Raw genomic sequence first — 18968 nt, 5'->3', positions numbered from 1 at the left:
CCGATAGGGCTTTGCTTTGACTCTGGGTGGCGAAAGGTGGCGTGTAGTTTGAGGGTGGCAGGGGTTCAGTCTTGGTGGACCTCAGATACTTTCCTCCAAATGGAGCTCCTTTGGGGTGCTGTCTGTGGCCAGAGTGGCATCTCTGGTTATGTGTCTGCCCCATCTTAGCCTTCCTTGACCCCCTTCCTCTCTCTGCCTCCTCGTCTCGCCAATGCCGAGGTGTCCCGTGTGCTGTACTCCCCGTGAGCTCCGTCCTCTGAAGGCCTGGCTAATAATATTCCTCCCCTCTTGGGGAGTCCTGAAAGAGCTTTTTAAGGTTTCCTTGAACAGGAAGCCTAAAGAAAATCTGGAGCCTTGGGCCAAAAAGCTTGGGGATGGGTGTTTGTTTTCCCTTGTGAGGGTTTGAGGGAATACCAGAGTTTCTGACTAAGAATTTGCCCAGAAGGGACGCTCAGGTCGTGGGATCTTGCTATGAAACTGAAAGAGGCTCATAGCAGCTCAGCTGAGGTCAACCTTATGCCTTCAGACCCTTAGGTATTCCCAGGCCCTCTGCTAAGCTTATTAGCAGATATTTCATTTTCCAGGCAAGCCTACAAGCACAGTATGGTTTTTCTTAGTGACTCCTGAAAGATTCTCCCTTTAAACAAAGATCTCTTCGGTTTGTTCCCTCCTGTCTGCAATCAAAAGTCTTTTGTTTCATAGAATTTAAAGACTTGACACTTTGTAAATATTCGGGCGGAGAAATCACAGTGATGTGAAAAGTTTGTCTAAATGTAAAGATGGGTCATAGTTGTGAAGATTAGACTCTAAGTGGGGAAGGGGTGAGGAATAATGTGAATGTCCGTGTCCAAGTGGGAAGTGGGCCAGATACAAGTTGACTACCTCTCATCTTGGCCAAGTCCTCAAATCAGCTAATATTTTAACTTGAGAAATGCCATTGGTAGATAACTATCTCGATGATTGATTGATACAGTTAAAATTTGATGTCTTAGCAAGATGAACCAGCAGAATTCTCACCTCATTTCCCTACAGTCTGTTTAAAGTCTGAAAAATAGTTTCACAGAAAGATAGGAAGGAAAGTCACAGAATCATTAGGCATCAGTGAATGTTTGGGTTTTTGTTTTTAAAGATACTATGTTACTGAGGATGCTTGGTTTGAGTCTTTGAACAGAGTTTGTCCTGTTGAGTGAGGCTACAATGTAGTCTTTTGAGTAGACAGTTGCTGCCACACTCCCACCCCCAACCCCTATCCCAGCCTGGTTATGTTACGCACCCTCCTTTTCTGCCTGTTCTTGTCTTGAGTGCCTCAGTTTTTAGAATGATTGCTTAAATCCACTGTACTTACCAAGCTGTTCATCACTCCATCCTCTCAGGAGTCTGAATACTTGTCCTTTACCCCTGGTAGGGCGGAGGGAGGAAGACGGCACGGCTACATGGGACACCTGACGAGGATAGCCAACTGCATCGTGCACAGCGCCGATAAGGGCCCCAGCAGCGCCTTAGTGCAGCGGCTCATCAGAGGTAACGAATGGGTTTATGGGATCTTCATCACCTTTTTGTTGGATTGGAGAAAGGATTTAAGGGTAAAGTGGAAACATTCATAGCTTTTTAAATAGCTGTCTGAAGAGTTTCCTTATATTATCTCGAGATTTGAATGAGGCTCTTGAGAATGTGTTTGAACAGTGTAGATTTCTGCTGTATCTCTGTTCTTAGTTCTGCAGTCCTTTTCTTAAGTATTGGCAGGCTCAGCCAGTAACTAGAGTTACCCACTTTCATTCTCTAAGGGTATTGCTCACTAAACCGTTCCTTTGAGCTTGCAGTACTCGTAGGCTGGCAGTTGAGCCACTTGAGCTTCAATTACTCTTGCTTTTTATTTTCTTCTGAAGACCCCTACATAGCCTATGGATTGAATTCCTTTAATGGGCATATTAAAGCATTTAACAGCATTTTTTCCATCTCTCTATTACTAAAATGAGCGATATTAGCCAGTATCCTAAAGGACTCTTTCTGCACTAGCATTTGAATTTAATCAGCCCAAGGTTACTTGCAAGAAGCAGTATTGATTCCTTTTACACTGGCACCAAGGCCTTGAGTCCATCTCCTCCCAGATGAGAGCATCAAGAACTCTGTGTGCTCCAGGTTTGGTACCAGTGGGATTACTAGTCCTGTGACTTACTCTGAAGGCAAAACATCTTCAACCTCTGTGGTACAACATTCGTTCAGTTATTAACTTGCTGAAAATCATCTCTCAGTCTATCCTACTATTTCTTTCTTAAGAATGTTTGTGTTCAAGAGGCTGTTACCTATTGAATGTGCACGAAAAGTATAGTTGTGGCCCAGTGATGGACAAATTGGGGCTAGCCCACCTGTAATTTTGCTTCTTGAGAGAGATGTTAGCCAGATCATCACACTTTATGTCCTTAGCTGTGCACATGAATTGGCCATGTGTATGATTTTTTTTTAGTCTTCGTTTTATGGAAGTTGCTTGCCTTTGTAAGGGTGTGTACACACGTGTGTTTAAACCAGAATTGTCAGATGACAACTTTAGTGAGGCCTCCAAGATTACAGCTATAGTTTCATTTTCTCAGAAAAGTATTTGTATATTCTTTTCTTTACAATTTCTGTAGAAGGTAGCTTTCACTATTGCATACGTATCCATATGTTGGCCTATGACACAAACATTTAGGAAACATTATCTTTGAGCAATTTGAGAAGCCAAACTGGGTTCCGTGGGACATTCATTGGCCAGTTGCCAGTCAGAGTTTCTCAAGAAAGTGCGCAGGAGCTGACATTTGCAGTGTTTCCTAAACTCACATGACCATGGAGCAAGACTGCTTTTACCCCCACCTTGAAGACCGCTACCTTTACAGGGAACTTACTGTAAACATATTTTCCAGGTTAAGTTTTTACCAAAAGGTCTTAAAAATCTTGTTAAATTCAAAGAACTGCTTAGGGCTCTTGGCATCAAGCATAGACCGTGGTGGGGAGGTGGTTCCTGAAAAGTTCTCGGGGTTCAGACTGAGCGTGGCTGTGCGCCGTCCCTCCGAGAGCTCAGCCTGCAGGGCTCGCTCGCCGTTGAGGAACCACATGGGTGGTGCCCTCTCGAGTTACCTGTTTATTTGTCTGTGTGCAAGTCACTGTAGTGATAATGCTTTTTTCCTTTTCTCCCTCTGAAGATCTTCCAGACGAAGTCAGGGAGCGATGGGAGACGTTCTGCACCAGCTCCTTAGGAGAAACTAACAAGAGGAACACGGTAGATCTAGTAGGTTCTACAAGGTTACATTTCCGTGATTTCAGTGCTCTTGGCCTTTGCCCGTCTATTCAGAAAGATGTGAGACATCTTCCACTTGTCCTGATAATTGTAGGCCAAGCTCATGTTTCTTACCAGTAAAAGAGGTCAGTGCCCACCGTACTCTTGCTAATTTGTCTAGTCAATTCCCAATTCCTGCTTGGGACGACGTAAGGGTACAAAGAAGCTACTCATACCTGCTCCCACTGTACTCGGTTTCCACCTCCCTCAGTGCCCTGCTCCCCAAGCACCTCAACAGAGCAGCCTCTAGCCTTCCTTTTACTGTGTTGGGTTGCCTTATGCCTAAATAACCCCGGGTGGTTAGAAAACCTAAATATTCGATATTTTCTAATGTTACTGAGTTGAGTTGACCCTCATTAAAGTCATTCCCAGTGGGGGAAAATTTTATAGATGACTTTGAAACCCCAGCTTTAATAGATTGGTACTTTGAGCCAGGGAATAATGGCATTGATAATATTCTTAAAAATTATATTGGACTTTGGAATGTAGTCTTTGTTTTCTTTAATACATTAAGTTTTAAGGTAAGTATTGCTTTTGCGTTTCAAGGAAAAGCATTTCCTTTTGCAAGCATATGCCAGCTGATAGTTGAGGTGGTGGCCTTGACTCTACATGGAAGTAGGTGTGTCAGGCATTTAATTCTGTATTTGAAATTCAGCAGCCGCAGTCTTGCATTTCTAATGTACAGTAACACCTCGATTGTTAGGCAGCCTTATCTGCTCAGAGCAGAGCCTAGAAACGGGGTGGGGGTGGTGCTGCAGAGCGGTCACTAGTCATCCTGCGGTCACTAGTCATCCTGCGTCACCCGCCTGAAGGGCCCGTTGCCTCCTGCTTTGCATATTGTCTAACAAGTTTGGTTATCTTTTTCCAGACTCTTGACAGGTTGGTGGCTTGTTCAGGTGGATATAGTGAGAGAATTATTAGGTATTAGGAGCTGGAAGAATTATGAAGTTGAGAGAGAGCTGTAAAAAGGGAGCTGTGTGGGGCCGTTTAGTTAAAATAGATTTGGTGGCCCTTACTGTCGCAGGGTGTCACAGCCCAACAGAGGAAATGGCATTCACTTTGACAGCCCTGAGTGATCAAGGAAGGGTTAAGTAGCTTTTAATGAATGTATTACCCACTGTACATTGGTTTTTTTCCCCCAGTCAAATTGGTTAAAATTCTGGATCATAAGGGTCTTATTGTAGGGTGAAATTGTTCTCTCATACTGTTAAATTGAACCTTTTAATTTTAGCGGTTCCCAGATTGATTCCTTGTTAAGAATGCAGGAAATGTGGTCCCCTTGAAGGGGATTTTTGTCTTGTTTCTTATTCATAAAGAAATAGGAGTATTAATTCTGATCTTGTTTGGGAAACTTCGTTAAAAATTGCCTTTTGATTGACTTCAGAGGTAGAGGTAAAGAATGTCCAGTTAAACTTGTTATCAGGATTTTTTGAAAAAGTTATCTTTGGTAATTCAAGCAGATTTCTTTTGTGAGTAGTTTAAATATTTATAAAGAAGGACTTCATTGCAGTTCAGGTAGCACTCAGCTACTTTGCACGATGCCGTCAGTTATCTAGTCTGTGACTGTGTGTAATGTCATGTATGTCCACACAGAGGAGTGTGGGCTTGCCGTGCATAATTAGTACACAGCCCTTTTGGGTCAGGCACATCTAGACATACATTTACACCTGTGTTGAAGGAAAAAATCATCACGGGCTCCACCTATCACGCTGATGGAAGCTCAGTTCTCCTTTGCCTATTGTACTTTCTGCCGTAATACTTGGACTACATAGATAATCTACAGTAAAACAAAAGAAGAAGTTCGCTTATGTAGCAAAAGTGGTCAGGTATATAGAGTGTTAGCATTGCTCATATCCTTTGTTGACTTAGCCCCACTCTATGGTTTTGTTGTTTCTTGAGACTTTTGTGTTGATCTCTCAGGACCTCTTCACTTCCTTGGTTTCAAATACCCAGTACTAAAATACTACCTCTACTTAGTCTTAAGTCCTTCTAATAGGGAATTTTGCTTTGTAGTATTTTTAGGGATATGGGTATTCCAAGTTTTTAAGGATCCTTATACGTTAATCCTGGGCCGCCAAGGAGAGTTGAACTGTAGCCTCCAGGCTCTTCATTTTCTGCCCAGAATGTTTCAGGCTATATCCCACATGTTCCAGGGAAAATGTGCTGTTGTGAATATTATTATAAACGCAGTTTGGTACATGCAGTGGGTGTTGCCCTTGCAAAAATGTCATACAGAAGTGTCATGCCCACTAGGTCGTGTAGTGCAAAGTCCAAATAAAAGCATTTCCCTTCTAATTGTTTGAGGCATACTCATCACTGAAATTGGCAGTTAAGTAACAAATTGCTTATTCCCTACCTCCCTCCCCAGATAGGTTAGATACACTGCCCTGACTTAGTTGGTTTTAGGATGATGACTCAGATACCTCTCTGGGAATTATTTCAGGTATATTCATAGGACTTGGGTCAACCTGTAGTTCAGCACCAAACGCTTGAGTTAGTGCATTGTTAGGTTGCCCTGGCCTGTTCTTTATTTTCTAGCCATAGCCAAGATTCGTTCATTTATACAGCAAACACTCACCTATTCTACTGGCTGTGGGCCTGAGGACTTGCTCGGTTATGTAAGATAAGCTGTGCCAGCCCCAGGCTCCTGCCATCTTCTAGGGCAACATCTGTCTTCCAGCTCCTGTCACTTCTAGGGCAACATTTGAATTACCTTCTCTCTGAGATCTTTGAAGTACTTTAATCTTCTGACCCCATCATGCCAAAGTATATGAACAAGAGATTCATATACTGCTTATGTTTTTATGTTGGGAGTTTATCATGAGTAAAATTTGGTGTTTTAATTATATCCAGAGGCAGCATTGTTTTGACTAAGCCCCCAAACTGTAAAAATTGGTAAGGATTTAGATAGAGTCAATTTAGATAACGTAGGCATTGTTTCTGTACTGACTTTGGAAAATTGAGTTTGTTTCATTCTCCGCCTGCCTCTCCAAGGGTGAGGATTTTTTTTTCTTAAGGTTGAGGTAGTTTATGAGATAGTTTATGGAGGTTGTGTAGAGTGATACAAACACGCACGCATGAATCGCCTGGAGACCCACCAGGTCGAGGTGGAATGTCTGAGGGTTTGCATTTCTAACCAGCCCCAGGTCATGTAGGTGCTGGGGGTCCACAGTGGGACCACGTGTAGCAAGGAGCAAGAGTCTGTAGCTTCCACTTTTCACTGGAGGTTACCAGTTATCAAGTTACCGTTATCAAGTCACACTTACGATTCTCCTAGCAACCTAATCAGCCAAGATGAAGAAAACTCTTATTTGCTTTTTCTTTTAACAACAGTTAATAAAACTGAAATTTTATTATGAAAGAAGGTAACAACTCAAAAGCTTTTTTTTCACTGCAGCATCAAGAGTATAGTTTACTTAGAATGCATCTTGCTTGGCAAGAATGTTCTTATATACTTGTTACTTTTTTTAAAGTTATGATTCTGTATTCTCATTTAGTGATTTACTAGTATTCGTGAAATATTTGAGGGGCTGCTGTGTGCTGGACACTGTGGATATTGCACTAAACAAGATAGGCAAAAATCCCCGCCTCAGTGGAGATGGATAAACAGATGGAGGGTAAACTAGGGGGAGGGAGTCGGGGAGTGTTTTGGGCAGATGTGCAATTTAAAATTAGGTGGTCTAGGAAAATGCCATGGAGAACATTTGTGTAGAGGCTGGAGGGAAGTGGGGGAGGAAGAGCGAGTGCAGAGGCCGGCACAGCGCCCGCGTGGCTGTGTCAGAGCGGGCCAGGGAGAGAATGGGAGGAGAGATTTAGAGGTTCTGCCGGCCAGATCCCACGCGGCTTCACGGCAGGCTCCTGGGGTCGTGATCTTAGTGAGATGAAAAACCATTAGGTTCGGAACTAAATAAAAAGTGACACAATTTGATGTCGGTGATTTAAAATCCTGTAATGATTTAAAAGATCATTGTGGCTGCTGGATTGAGAATAGACTATAGTGGGACAAAAGGTCGAGGCAGGGACACTGGTTAGACGCCTAATATAGTGTTAATCCAGACGAGGGAGAAACTTTCCACTAAGGAGGTGATAATACACTTGATGAGAAGTGATGGGATTTTAGGTTCCATTTTGACAGTAGAGTGGACAGATGTGGGTGAGACAGAAGAAACAAGATGACTAAGATTTTAGCTGGAAGAAGAGGAATGAAAGAGGCATTTACTGAGCTGAAGATGCCTCAAAAGGGGTGTGTGTTGGAAGCTTAGATCAGGGACTAAGATGAACAAGTTTTCCCCTGTAGGTAAATTAAATGATCTTTTAGCTCATTTTATTAATGACGATTTCAGACTGGGTATGGTGTAGGTAGAATCAGAGTCCCCACATCTTTTAAAAACATAATTGAGAAGGTGTGCAGGCATTGTGTTATTATTAATAATAACTTTGTAAAACAGTGGTTTCTTTTTGGAGGAAAAAATTAATTGCTTTGAGGATACAAGTTAAGGAGAATATATAAGGGGGTCACAGTGTCTGGCACATAGTAGTTGCTCAACAAAAGCTAGTTTGCTTATTTTAATTAATGACCTGATAAAATCTTATTTTGTAGCAAAAAGTATGAATGAGGACACATTATATCCTTTTTGAACTTAAACAGCAAGACATACTAGGAGTAGTCACCTCCTTTTTTTCCTCTCTAGTTCACCGAGCTTGCTCTTTGAATTGTCTTCTGTTTTTGTGCCCCCCCCCCATGGTGCTGCACCCCTACAACACACATGGGCTTAGTATGATTCTTGTACTGACTTGCCAGCCAAGTTGCCCGAAGCTCCTAAATCCACTGCAGTGGAACGGCTTGACCTGCTCTCGACTGCAGTTGCCCTGCAAGGTGCCAGCTGCCGTGACCAAGCAGTATTCCACCACCTCCTTTCTGCATCCTGGCTGGGCTCTCCTGGAACACCCTCACCCCCATATCTTTCCCACCAGCTTGCTAAAGCCACGGTTGACTTAAGCAGGTTCCCTTCATTGATCACAAATTCTGCTTTTGATTTCATCAGGCCAGATTCAAAATTAGTGTGAATGCTTTCTCTATACTTTAGGGAGGATGGAGAGGGAATTAATTGGAAACACTGGGTTATTCACTTGGACTCAGTATCTTCACCAAAGATAGCCAGACAAAGGGAAAAGAGTTTAATTTTATTCAGGCAGTGATTTATTCAGAATTTCATAAGCCATACCACATACAAACTCAGTTGGATTCTGCTTTGGGCTTCTTGAATCAGTGTTGGAACATCACAAAGCAAACCAGGCTGGTGTCTCTAACTCTAGGCTTCTAGGCACAGCTTCAAGGGCTGGCAGGTAACGGCTGCTTGTGTCTCCCCCAAGGACAGTGCTCTCTGCCCAGAACACTTCTACAAAAAGTACGGGACGAATAACTCAGAAAATACAGTGTAAGTTACCCTTAGACCTCTAGTGCTTGTTCTTAGAATTTTACAGACTGTTCATATTTATTACTTGCTGTAGAGCAATTACTGTCATTAGTGTGGTGCTTAGCCATTTGTGTATCTTCATTTCTAATTGTTAATACATGTATGAATTAATAGAAATCACTTACCGTGGATTGGTGAGCAGGTCGTGTTTATGCTTTTGCTTATTAATGTGCGTTGGTTTTAAGTTGTGAGGGCAGCGGGTTACGTTCTAAGCGGCAGAAGACTTGGGGTCTTGTAATGAGCAGGGGACTGCTGCCCTAAGTCATATTTAGCATTTATGAACAATACTTTTCTTAGAATGGGCAAGAAATGCAAGAATTTAAAGTGAAATGGTTGTATTTAAACCTGACCTTTCTAGTGGCTCATTAGTAATCCCTGGGAATTGCAACTTTACCCTTCAGGCTTGGCACATTTAATTATTTTTATATTTTTATCTGAGCCATTAACTTCTTCCTTCCCTTTGTAAACATCTAATTGGAGATAATCACCAAAGTCACTGAAATGGAGTACCTCATCTCTCCCATGCTTTCTGGTGCTGTTCATCATGAGTGAAGTAACCGCAGGTGGGCAGCAGGATAGGTCGCCAAACCATCCGGTTGAGTGGAGTGTACCCTTGAATTTTGGGGTGGATTTTACAACTTAGCTGTTATTTTTGTTCCTGCTGTTGTTAACACATTGAGAGAAAAACTAAATGTGATTTTTCCGTAAAAATGCTGATACAAATGTCCAAAATTTTTCTCTGTTAAATAGTTTTTTACATTTCTATGCATATAGGTTACAACCTGCCATATTCATTCATCCAGTGATGATGAAATTGACTTTAAAGAAACGGGTTTCTCACAGGATTCTTCTTTGCAGCAAGTGAGTCATGCCTAAAGTTTTGCTTTTTGTTTTATTTTAAATGCTTAGTTTAGTTGCCATTTGTGAATCAGCTTTGGAGTGAGACATGCATTAGGTTGTGATTTGGGGTTAACCTGTTAGCTAGGCAAAGACATTTAAAAGAGGAAGTGTTGGGTACATGAGAGGAAGGTTTATGTTGAATGTAATTCCAGGGAATGTTTCTTCAAATCTGATAATAGTGATGAGTCGGGTAAATTTTCAGGAGATTTGCATGAACTGAACAGTTCAGTAAGCACCTCGGACATGCTCGTTATGCAGACCTGCACAGTAGACAGTTCCTGCAGTAGAGGTCTGGATAAGAATAAGAAGACTTGTTTAACGTCAGTGAAAGTAATTGTCACAATATCCCTGAACCCCACATGGCTTACATGTTTCCAGTATCTTCACATTGTGTAGTGACGTCTAAGTTAAGTTGTAGTTGAAGTAACTCATTGCCACCCTGTCCTCCTGTTCCCAAATCATCGCTTTTATCAGCTGCTGGTAATCTGTGGGGGAGAGAGCAGGATACAGAAATAAATGTGCTGATTTATCATCCATTGGTGGTTCTTGGGGAGGTGAGGAATGATTTCACTATCTCCACTGGGTATCAGGTTTGGGAGCTAAATAGAGAAGCCCCTTTGAAAGTTATCAGCTCTTCGTATGAAGAAGTTGCCCTTAGTCAGGACCAGGTCTTGGCCTGTCAGTTGATTTGGTGTGGCAATGGAATTAACGTAGTCACCTTCCCACCTGGCACTGAATGTTGCTTAGCTTCTTTTTTCTCCATCTTTAAGCCCCTTTTACCAAGGCCAGGATGAAGCTTCTGATGCTTATGCTGGCCTTGCCTTTCGGCATCCAAGTAGACTGACACACTCCGGTGTAGGTTGAGCTAAGCAGTTGCTTGGTTTGGTACTAAGGCAATTTAACATTCACGTTTTCAGGCTAGGCCTGAGGTAGCATTTTGGTGGCTGGCAGGCTTCTCTTGATTCTTGACACTGCCCTTTGGAAGCCAGCCTCCCGAGGAGAGGGGCGGGGAGCTGTCGAGCAGCAGGGCCTCATTGCCACCTCTCACCTTGGCTTGCTGTCCGGCAGCAGTGGCCACCCCGGAGGCCCAGCTGGCTCACTGTGAGCCCTTGTGCCTTTGAGCAGTCCTTGCCCGACCCTGGAGTGCCTGGACAGTATTGAATTAGTCCCCTCGTCCTGGTCTGAACCCCAGTGCTACACATTGCTCCACCCCTACAAAGAAGCTTGGTGGTGTACAATGTACATTTTCAAGGTGATTTTGATCTGGCGAATAGCTTTAAGAAAAAGAATGCCCTTAAACATCTATTTGTAAATAAGCTAATAAACTCGGAACTTCCGGGCAACTGATTTAATTGGGTACTGGTGACATTTTGGTACCAGGAAAGTGGATTCCCTTCTCTCTCTTGAAATCTGGTTACAGGGTCATAGCTTTTCTGGGGAGAATTTTCTGACATTTTTTTGCTTTGACTGCTGATGTGCATATAAAGCAAGCCCAGTCACCAGACTGCCTTAACACCAGGCTACTGTTCCTGTGGGTTTTATCCACTTTATGTAACCCTCTAAAAGCAGGAAGAATAATTATTCTTTTCTGATTGACAGCCTTCCAGTAAACTTTTCTTTGCATGTTTAAACTATACACCAGTCATGGATCATTTTGAAAATAAACATACTCCAAAGCATTTTTTTCTGAATTTAAGAATACAAATCTAGGTTAATGTAAGAATTTCATGCTGGTCTCCTTTATAATCAAATCAGTTTATATATATCAATTTGAGGTTCTCATTCACATTTAAAGCTAGGTCTGTTGGTAACACTTGAGTACAGAGAGTTTAGGGCAGCTCGCTTAACAGACCTGGGGGGGGCCATACTTGGCTCGGGGCGTGCTCACAGCTTTGGTGCCCCTTCTGGTTTCCTCACCTCCGGAGCTTGACTCTTCCTCCTCCTAAGGCTGCCTCACAGGGTAGAGAGGGTGAGGAGGTCTTCCTCGTGTGGTGTCTGAAGAACTAGGGCTGGCTGCCAAGGATGGACACCGCTCCCGCAGCCCCCGTCCCCAACAGGCTTGTTCATAGGCCGTCAGGTCGGTGGACGGGGACTTTCTGTTGCCCAGGTGGGTCCACCCAAGAGATTTACTTAAGAAAGCGGTGGGCTCCCTTCTCAGTGACTTGAACAGTCCCTGGCTTTGGCCAGGATGACAGTTCTGAGACGTGTGGGGTTTTTTTCCCCCTTTTTTGTATAATTAAAAGTTTTTAATAATTGCACAACTGTATGGTGCTTTCCAGATTTGGATTTCTCAGAGTCCAAGACATTTTTATAAAGCTTTAAATAGAATACAGTAGCAGTCTTCACTTATGTGGGTTTAGTAAGCCTCGATGGCTTTATTAGTCAAAATCAGATTTGAAACCTAAGTTCTTTGCTGGTTTTACCTTCCTAGAAGCTACAGTAGACTCAGAACTAATGAGGACTGTGGTTTGTTGGTTTTCTTTTTCCTCTGCGTTACTACGTGGAGGCTGTGTCTGTCAGCTGCTATATATCTCCCTCCATAGATGAAGAGAGACAATGCAAATATGTGTGTGCATGTTTTTGTGTATCTGTGTATGTATCTATATGTTTGAACATGTATGCGTTCACACATGTATTTACAATACACTTAGTATTTGCATTCTGTTATGAAGCATTTAAAGGAACACTTTTGGGAATATTTCTTCCGTTTTACACTCAAAAGATTTACAGTATGATCTCTGGAAGTACAAAACATTTAAAGAAAAAAAAAAAAAAGAAAACAGTTGAAAAGGACCTTTTCCCCTTGTGCAACCAAATTTCTAATCTGTCAATAAACTCAGAGCCTGGCTTATACTGCTTGCTCGGAAGAAGGACTTCGTGATTCTTTGCCACACCTTTGAAGCTACCAACCATGCGTCATACCTTATAAAAGATAAAGCAATTCAGACGAGTTGGTTTCTTTCTACTTATCGTATTTTATATTCGTATGTCCAAAACTCAGCCCAGCCTCCCAGAACTTGTCCCTACCGTTCTGCTTTCACCCAAACTCCCACAGCTTTGATGTGCCTTACCAAATGCACCCCTGGGGGGCTGGCCCCGAGTGCTCGTGTGCTCATGTAGTATTGTCTCTTTGGGCAAGAAAGGGAGCAGCGGGAAAGTGTGAGAGTGAACAGGGGGGTGGTGGGTATCGAGTTAGCGAAAAGTGAGGTTTTAGGTTCTCGGTAAACTAGATGCAGCATTTTTTAGACCTAAGGAAAAGATGCCTTCCAAAGCCAAATATAAGGTTTATTTTTAAATTATCCACTATTTGGATTATCCATGCCATAATTCCCTGCCACCAGAATGAATAATCAGGAATTAACGGCAGAGGCATTTCTGCAGTGTTTGTCTGCAGGGTAGAGTGCGTGGGCTCTGCTCAGATGGAGAACCGAGGAGAGCTTGGCCTTCCCAGTAGGGGCCTCAGGAGCGACGCTTTCAGTTCAGCTGCCAGCTGCTACTTGTGCCCCCGCGAGGTCCGTACACAGCTCTGTCCGCGGGCAGCACGCGCGTTGTTTGTCTCCACATTTATTGCTCGGGGCAGAGTGAGGAGTGGCACTTGCATATCTTCGTCTGTTCTTTACTCCTGACTGAGAACATGGAACACGTTTGCTGACCTCGCTTGCTCCCCCGGGCCTGCTTGTTGTTTGAAATTAGAATAGCAGCGTTTTTGTGGAGTCCGTTTTAACATCCCCCCTTTCTCGCCGAAGAGAGCCCAGGTGAGCCTGGTGCTCTCTAGAAACGGTGTAGTGAACAAGAGCCGGCTCCCGCACGGGTCTTTCAGTGCTGCAGGCTTTTCAGAGTGATTTTGGATCAGTGTTGTAACTTTCTGTCCTCTCTCTAAGGTAGGTAGGATAGTAGTTGCTCTTCTACTCTTCCTAGCCTCTGAGCCTTAAATCTTTTTTATAAGAAAATGAAGTGTCCCTGAACATTGTGTTGTAGGATTGTGATTGTGATTGTTAGTCATTTTTCCTCTGGTGCCATGTTGCTATAGTGGACTGTGGGTGGGGAGATGCAAAGAGGGAGGGTGGGTGGTTACCATTGGTTGGATCTTAAGATAAGGTTGGTTGTGTTCAGAGGTGACTGATACACCTTATAATTTCAGACTGTCACATGTCACTTGATCACCCTTTTGAACTAGACCCAAACCTCTCTCTAAAGATAATTCAGAATAGAGGTCAGTGGTCACTTAACATTTCTTACATGACGTGTGCATTAGAATAATTTATGGACCAAATTCCAAACATTTCCTTTTTGGGGTAAATTGTGTCTGAAATTATTTGATTTTTTTTTTTTTTTTAGAAAAACACACCAACCTTTTAGGCCCTATGGCTATATAAATAAGATGATTTCTGGAAAACAAATGAGCAAATAGTATGTAGAATGTCATTAGAATCATTATATCACTGTCACTGGTCCTGGGGTTGCCAGGCCTTTTCTGATTATCAGATGCAACAAATGACGTCCAATTTTATTGACCAGTTTGGCTTCAACGATGAGAAGTTTGCAGATCAAGATGACATTGGCAAGTGAGTATGTCTTCTGTTTGCATAACTGTCGCCTCCACTCCTGCTCTTTGTGAGGCGTTCTGGTTCTCCTGGGTTCTTGGAACCCTTTTGCATTCGTGAGTTGGGAGGAGCCTGCCCTCCAGGTGTTCCTTTAGTTCCAGCCTATCAGCCTGAAGCACCCAGACAGACAACAAGTAGGAATAGAATGTCACGCCCACAGAGCAGGCTTGCCCCTGGCCTTGACAGGCCTTGGTCTTTCACAGAGGCTTGTTTGTATTAGGTGTAGGAACTCAGGTCATTGTTCTCCTCTTCGAGGTTTTAGTGCTGGATCACATCATCTAAACTTGTTGATCCCTGTGTCAGTTACCTAGTTACCTGGCTTGAGCAGGTGTGGTTCTTTTACAGAACACAGTGAATGGGGTATCATATTATGGCTGAGCAGCTCTACCCCATGTGTATTCTCTTCTCTAGGTGACTAACCAGAAGGCAGAGTTGGGGTTTTTTCCCCCGAGAGCTAGGCCTTAAGTTCATTCATTCTGCAGTCAGGGAAAGAGGAGCACAGAAATGGGAATTATTGGTAATATGCAGAATTAATGAATAGAAGATGTGTGGGCCATCCACAGAAATGAAAACAAATGTTCTAGCATCTGACCTTGGGAAATGAGAGGTATTTATAAATGAAGTATTTACAAGAGGGGTGTTACAGCTCACCAAGCCGAGTTCTCTCTCACGGAGGCTCCCTGATGGTGGTCGCCAACACCCAGCATCTCTCAGGGTTCCCCACTAGCAGTAGATGCTCAGTAGTTGGTTGAACTACAGCCAGCGGAGGCTGTTGTTTGTCATTAGTTGCAGTTTATGGCAGGTGAGAAGCTAAAAGACTTTTTCCATCACACTCTAATTGTGCCAAACAACATGCTGTGTTGGCACAGGGGCCTGGAGGCTCCACTGTAAGTAGAGCAGTAGTTGAAGGCTGTCAGCTGCCCTAAGAATCGGCTCATTTAAATCCAGAAAGAGCAAGGACTCGGTGTTTGTGTCTGTACCCCAGGAGCGCTCACACCAGAACCCGCAGGTTCCCCCATGTGGCATCTCAGCATTCGCCTGTCTGGACTCATTTATTAAGAGTTACTAGTTAGGAATGCATAGTCTCTTTAGAATTTGTATTGGGTATTTGGAATAATGTTTGATTAGAACAGATCTTTTAAGGATTATAAGATAGTCCCACCTACTCAAAAATTGTTTAATAGGCTCTGAATTCTTTTACTCCCAACTTTTTTCCTAACTGTGCCATATTATAACATAAGATTTCAGGGGTATCTGTGTGTTTTATGTGTGAATTTGACTATACCTGGAGAAAGTTCGGGGTCTGACAGCTTCTGTGGCCTTTCTTGTGCTTTGACCTATTTCTTCTTTGCAAATAACCTTTTTGGGGTTATGAAGTATGGCCCATGGAACCATGGTTTCTACCATGGATGTTAAAAATCTTTTATAGGAAGGCTTCGAGGGTATGTTTATTACATCTCAAAAGGCTTCCATTCCAGCCTTCCCATCCTGTGTAAATTCCTTATACCAAGGGAGGAGGTATCATTTAACATAAGCAGAGTTTGTTTGTTGTTACTTACAGAGATTTTAATGATAGTGTAAATATTTTAAATTTGGAGAATTTCACAAATACTGTTTCTGAGTCTATAGATAATTAACTATTCTTGCACTTATATTTTGTTTACAGTGTTTCTTTTGATCGGGTATCAGACATCAACTTTACTCTCAATACAAATGAAAGTGTAAGTATTAAGGCCTGTCGCGAGCAACAAGGCATACGTGAGATGGACAAGTGGGAATGGGGTTCTCTCAGAGCCTGCCTGCGAGAGCTGTGTGCACTGGGACCCCTGCGCCCTAGGAAACTTTGTCTTAGATTGCTGTGACTTCAGCAGCCACTCACATGACCTGCCTGGCCCCTGTGGGCATGTGAATTTGCAACCCTGGTTTAAGATGTGACAGGGCTAATAAAACCAGTGTAGATATTGAGCTTCAAAGACTGCTGTTTGACTCCAGCCTGCTGCCTCTTACATCTGCTGAATGTCACCAGGAGTGAAACTTGGGCTAGATCAGGGCCAGCCTCTCATCGCCAGGCGGGCGAAATGCCAAGTCAGCCACATCAGCAGATTGACACAGGATTAGTGTCATTTGAATGGGCACAATGTTGATTTTTATGTCACTTAACATGAGAGACCAATGGTTTATCTGCTGTTGTGATAAGTTAGAAACTAACCGATTGGACCATGACACTCATCACTGCTTAGCTGGCCCGGTAAAAGAAGAGCTTTTTGTGTTAGGGTAGGTCTGGGGCTGCATCTTAGGTAGGTGGGCCAGGGAGACTCTTAGAATTAAAGTGGTGCTTTCACCAGATGAAAGTGAGTATATGTAGACAGTCTCAGTTTCTTGTATGCTAGTTTTGAAGCCAGTCTTTTGGGGGGAACTTTTTGTTGTTACTTACACAGAAGCTGACATTAGATGCTTACATTTTATCTTGGTGTATGTGATAGACACAGTTTTTTTTTAAAGGGTATAGAAGAAGATGATTTGCATTGGTAACTTTTGCGGAAAATAACTTGATTTTAAAATTGATTTTCTCTCTCTCATTTTTATTTAGGGAAATATTGCCTTGTTTGAAGCATGTTGTAAGGAAAGAATACAGCAGTTTGATGATGGTGGCTCTGATGAGGAAGATATCTGGGAGGAAAAACACATTGCATTTACACCAGAATCCCAAAGACGATCAAGGTGAAAAAAAGTTCGTTATAGTAGTAACAGTATCCAATGCATAAAGCAAATAATTATTAGGAGACGTACATTGTAACCTCTCCAAACATATATGCTTGACCTAGAGATCAGTGCTTTTCTCATGATCAGAAATGCCCTTTTAAATTGATGTGAGTTGGTGCCACTGCACTTGTCTGCAGTGTGAACAGATCAAGGTAATCTACTTGAAAATGCTCAAAGTGTTTAGACATAGTTCATGAAACGTTGTGACACAGCCTCTTCTCATTGGGAAATGATGCTGAGGAATGTAGTCATATCGTGCTTTGAGTAAACGTTCCCTTACCAGGAATAAGAGCAGCAGCTGAGTTATATGTTGTTTCTTACAAAAGACTGAAAGTTTCCCTGGGGAAGGGAAGAGTTGTTTCTAAAAGTTAATTTAACTTGGGGAGACAGAGTCATGTCATTTGATACCCACTGGGATCAACCCAGTCTCCCCCCTCTCCCCCTCATTTTTAAAATTCACTCTATCCAAAAACCTCAGTTACAATGCAGAGCTTGTCAGACTGGATAAAAAAAATAAGGCCTGATTTATGCTGCCGATGGGAAATAATTTAAATTATTTAAAAACTTAAATTAAAAAAAAAAATTTAAACAGGTCAAAATTAAAGGTAGAGGGGTCTATATTAATATTAAAGTAGGGCTTCCCTGGTGGCGCAGTGGTTGAGAATCTGCCTGCCAATGCAGGGGACTCGGGTTCGAGCCCTGGTCTGGGAGGATCCCACATGCTGCGGAGCAACTAGGCCCATGCGCCACAGCTACTGAGCCTGCGCGTCTGGAGCCTGTGCTCCGCAACAAGAGAGGCCGTGATAGTGAGAGGCCCGCGCACCGCGGTGAAGAGTGGCCCCCGCTCGCTGCAACTAGAGAAAGCCCTCGCACAGAAACGAAGACCCAACACAGCCAAAAATAAATAAATAAATAAATAAAAATTTTTAAAAATATATTAAAGTAGATTTCAAAGGAAAAGGATAAAGGAAAGGTCGTAAAGGGGTTATTAGAAGAACATAATGCCAATTGTAAATGTCTACGTACCTAATAACAAGGCTTCAAAATAGAGCAAAAACTGATAGAACTGTGAAGAGAAGTAGGCAGATTGCACAGTTATAATCAGATATTTCAATGCTCCTCTCCCAGTAATTGATAAAACAATAGGCCATAAAAATGTAGAACACTTAAATAATACTATCAACCATCTTCACCTACCGGGCATTTATAAAGTACTGCACCCAACTCCACAGCAGAATGTGTATTCTTTTCAAGTATACCATGAAATATTTACCAAGAGAGATCATATTTGGGCCATAATGCAAGTCTCAGTAAAAAGGTTTCAAGTCATACAAAATACACTGTCTGACCCCAATGGAATTAAGTTAGAAATCAGTAACAGATCTCTGGAAAATCTCCAAATATGTGGAAACAAATAACACATGAGTTAAAGAAAAAAATCACAGGGGAGGGACTTCCCTGGTGGTCCAGTGGTAAAGAATCTGCTTTACAATGCAGGGGACGTGGGTTCGATCCCTGGTCAGGAAACTAAGATCCCACATGCCGCGGGACAACTAAGCCTGCGTGCCACAACTACTGAGCTCGTGCACCTCAGCTAGAGAGCCTGCCTGCTGCAACCTACAGAGCCCACGCGCCCTGGAGCCTGCACACCACAGCTAGAGAGAAGCCCACACGCCGCAGCAAAGAGCCTGTGTACCTCAACGAATATCCCGTGTGCCGCAACTAAGACCCGATGCAGCCAAAAATAAAAACAAACAAATAAATAAATAATCAATCAATCTTAACCCCCAAAAAAAAACATTTTAAAAATTACAGGGGAAGTTGCACAGTACTTTGAATTGAAAGAAAACGAAAACACAGTATATCAGGATTTGGACCTTGCAACTGCAACAGTACTTAAAGGATCATTTTTAG

The 18968-nt window shown here is 42.7% G+C and overlaps 1 protein-coding gene across 28 annotated transcripts in view; it reads left to right on the top strand.

Annotated features, from left to right (window-relative positions):
• Positions 1-18968, top strand: part of PPP6R3 (protein phosphatase 6 regulatory subunit 3) — a 130017-nt gene that overhangs the window by 89184 nt on the left and 21865 nt on the right. For 15 of the 28 annotated variants that reach the window (XM_082342858.1, XM_082342850.1, XM_082342875.1 and 12 more), the window contains 6 exons: positions 1406-1521; positions 3177-3262; positions 9562-9648; positions 14155-14252; positions 15958-16012; positions 16882-17012. In XM_082342858.1, coding sequence (XP_082198984.1) covers positions 1406-1521; positions 3177-3262; positions 9562-9648; positions 14155-14252; positions 15958-16012; positions 16882-17012 — 573 coding nt within the window. The remainder of the gene's footprint in view (positions 1-1405; positions 1522-3176; positions 3263-9561; positions 9649-14154; positions 14253-15957; positions 16013-16881; positions 17013-18968) is intronic. The other 13 variants (XM_082342852.1, XM_082342851.1, XM_082342869.1 and 10 more) reach the window with 5 other exon arrangements.

The sequence above is a fragment of the Balaenoptera borealis genome (genome assembly GCF_965194805.1).
Source record: "Balaenoptera borealis genome assembly, chromosome: 11".
Classification (NCBI taxonomy): Eukaryota; Metazoa; Chordata; class Mammalia; order Artiodactyla; family Balaenopteridae; genus Balaenoptera; species Balaenoptera borealis.
The sequence above is the reverse complement of the archived record's forward strand: the minus strand, read 5'-3'. Positions and strand labels throughout refer to the sequence as shown.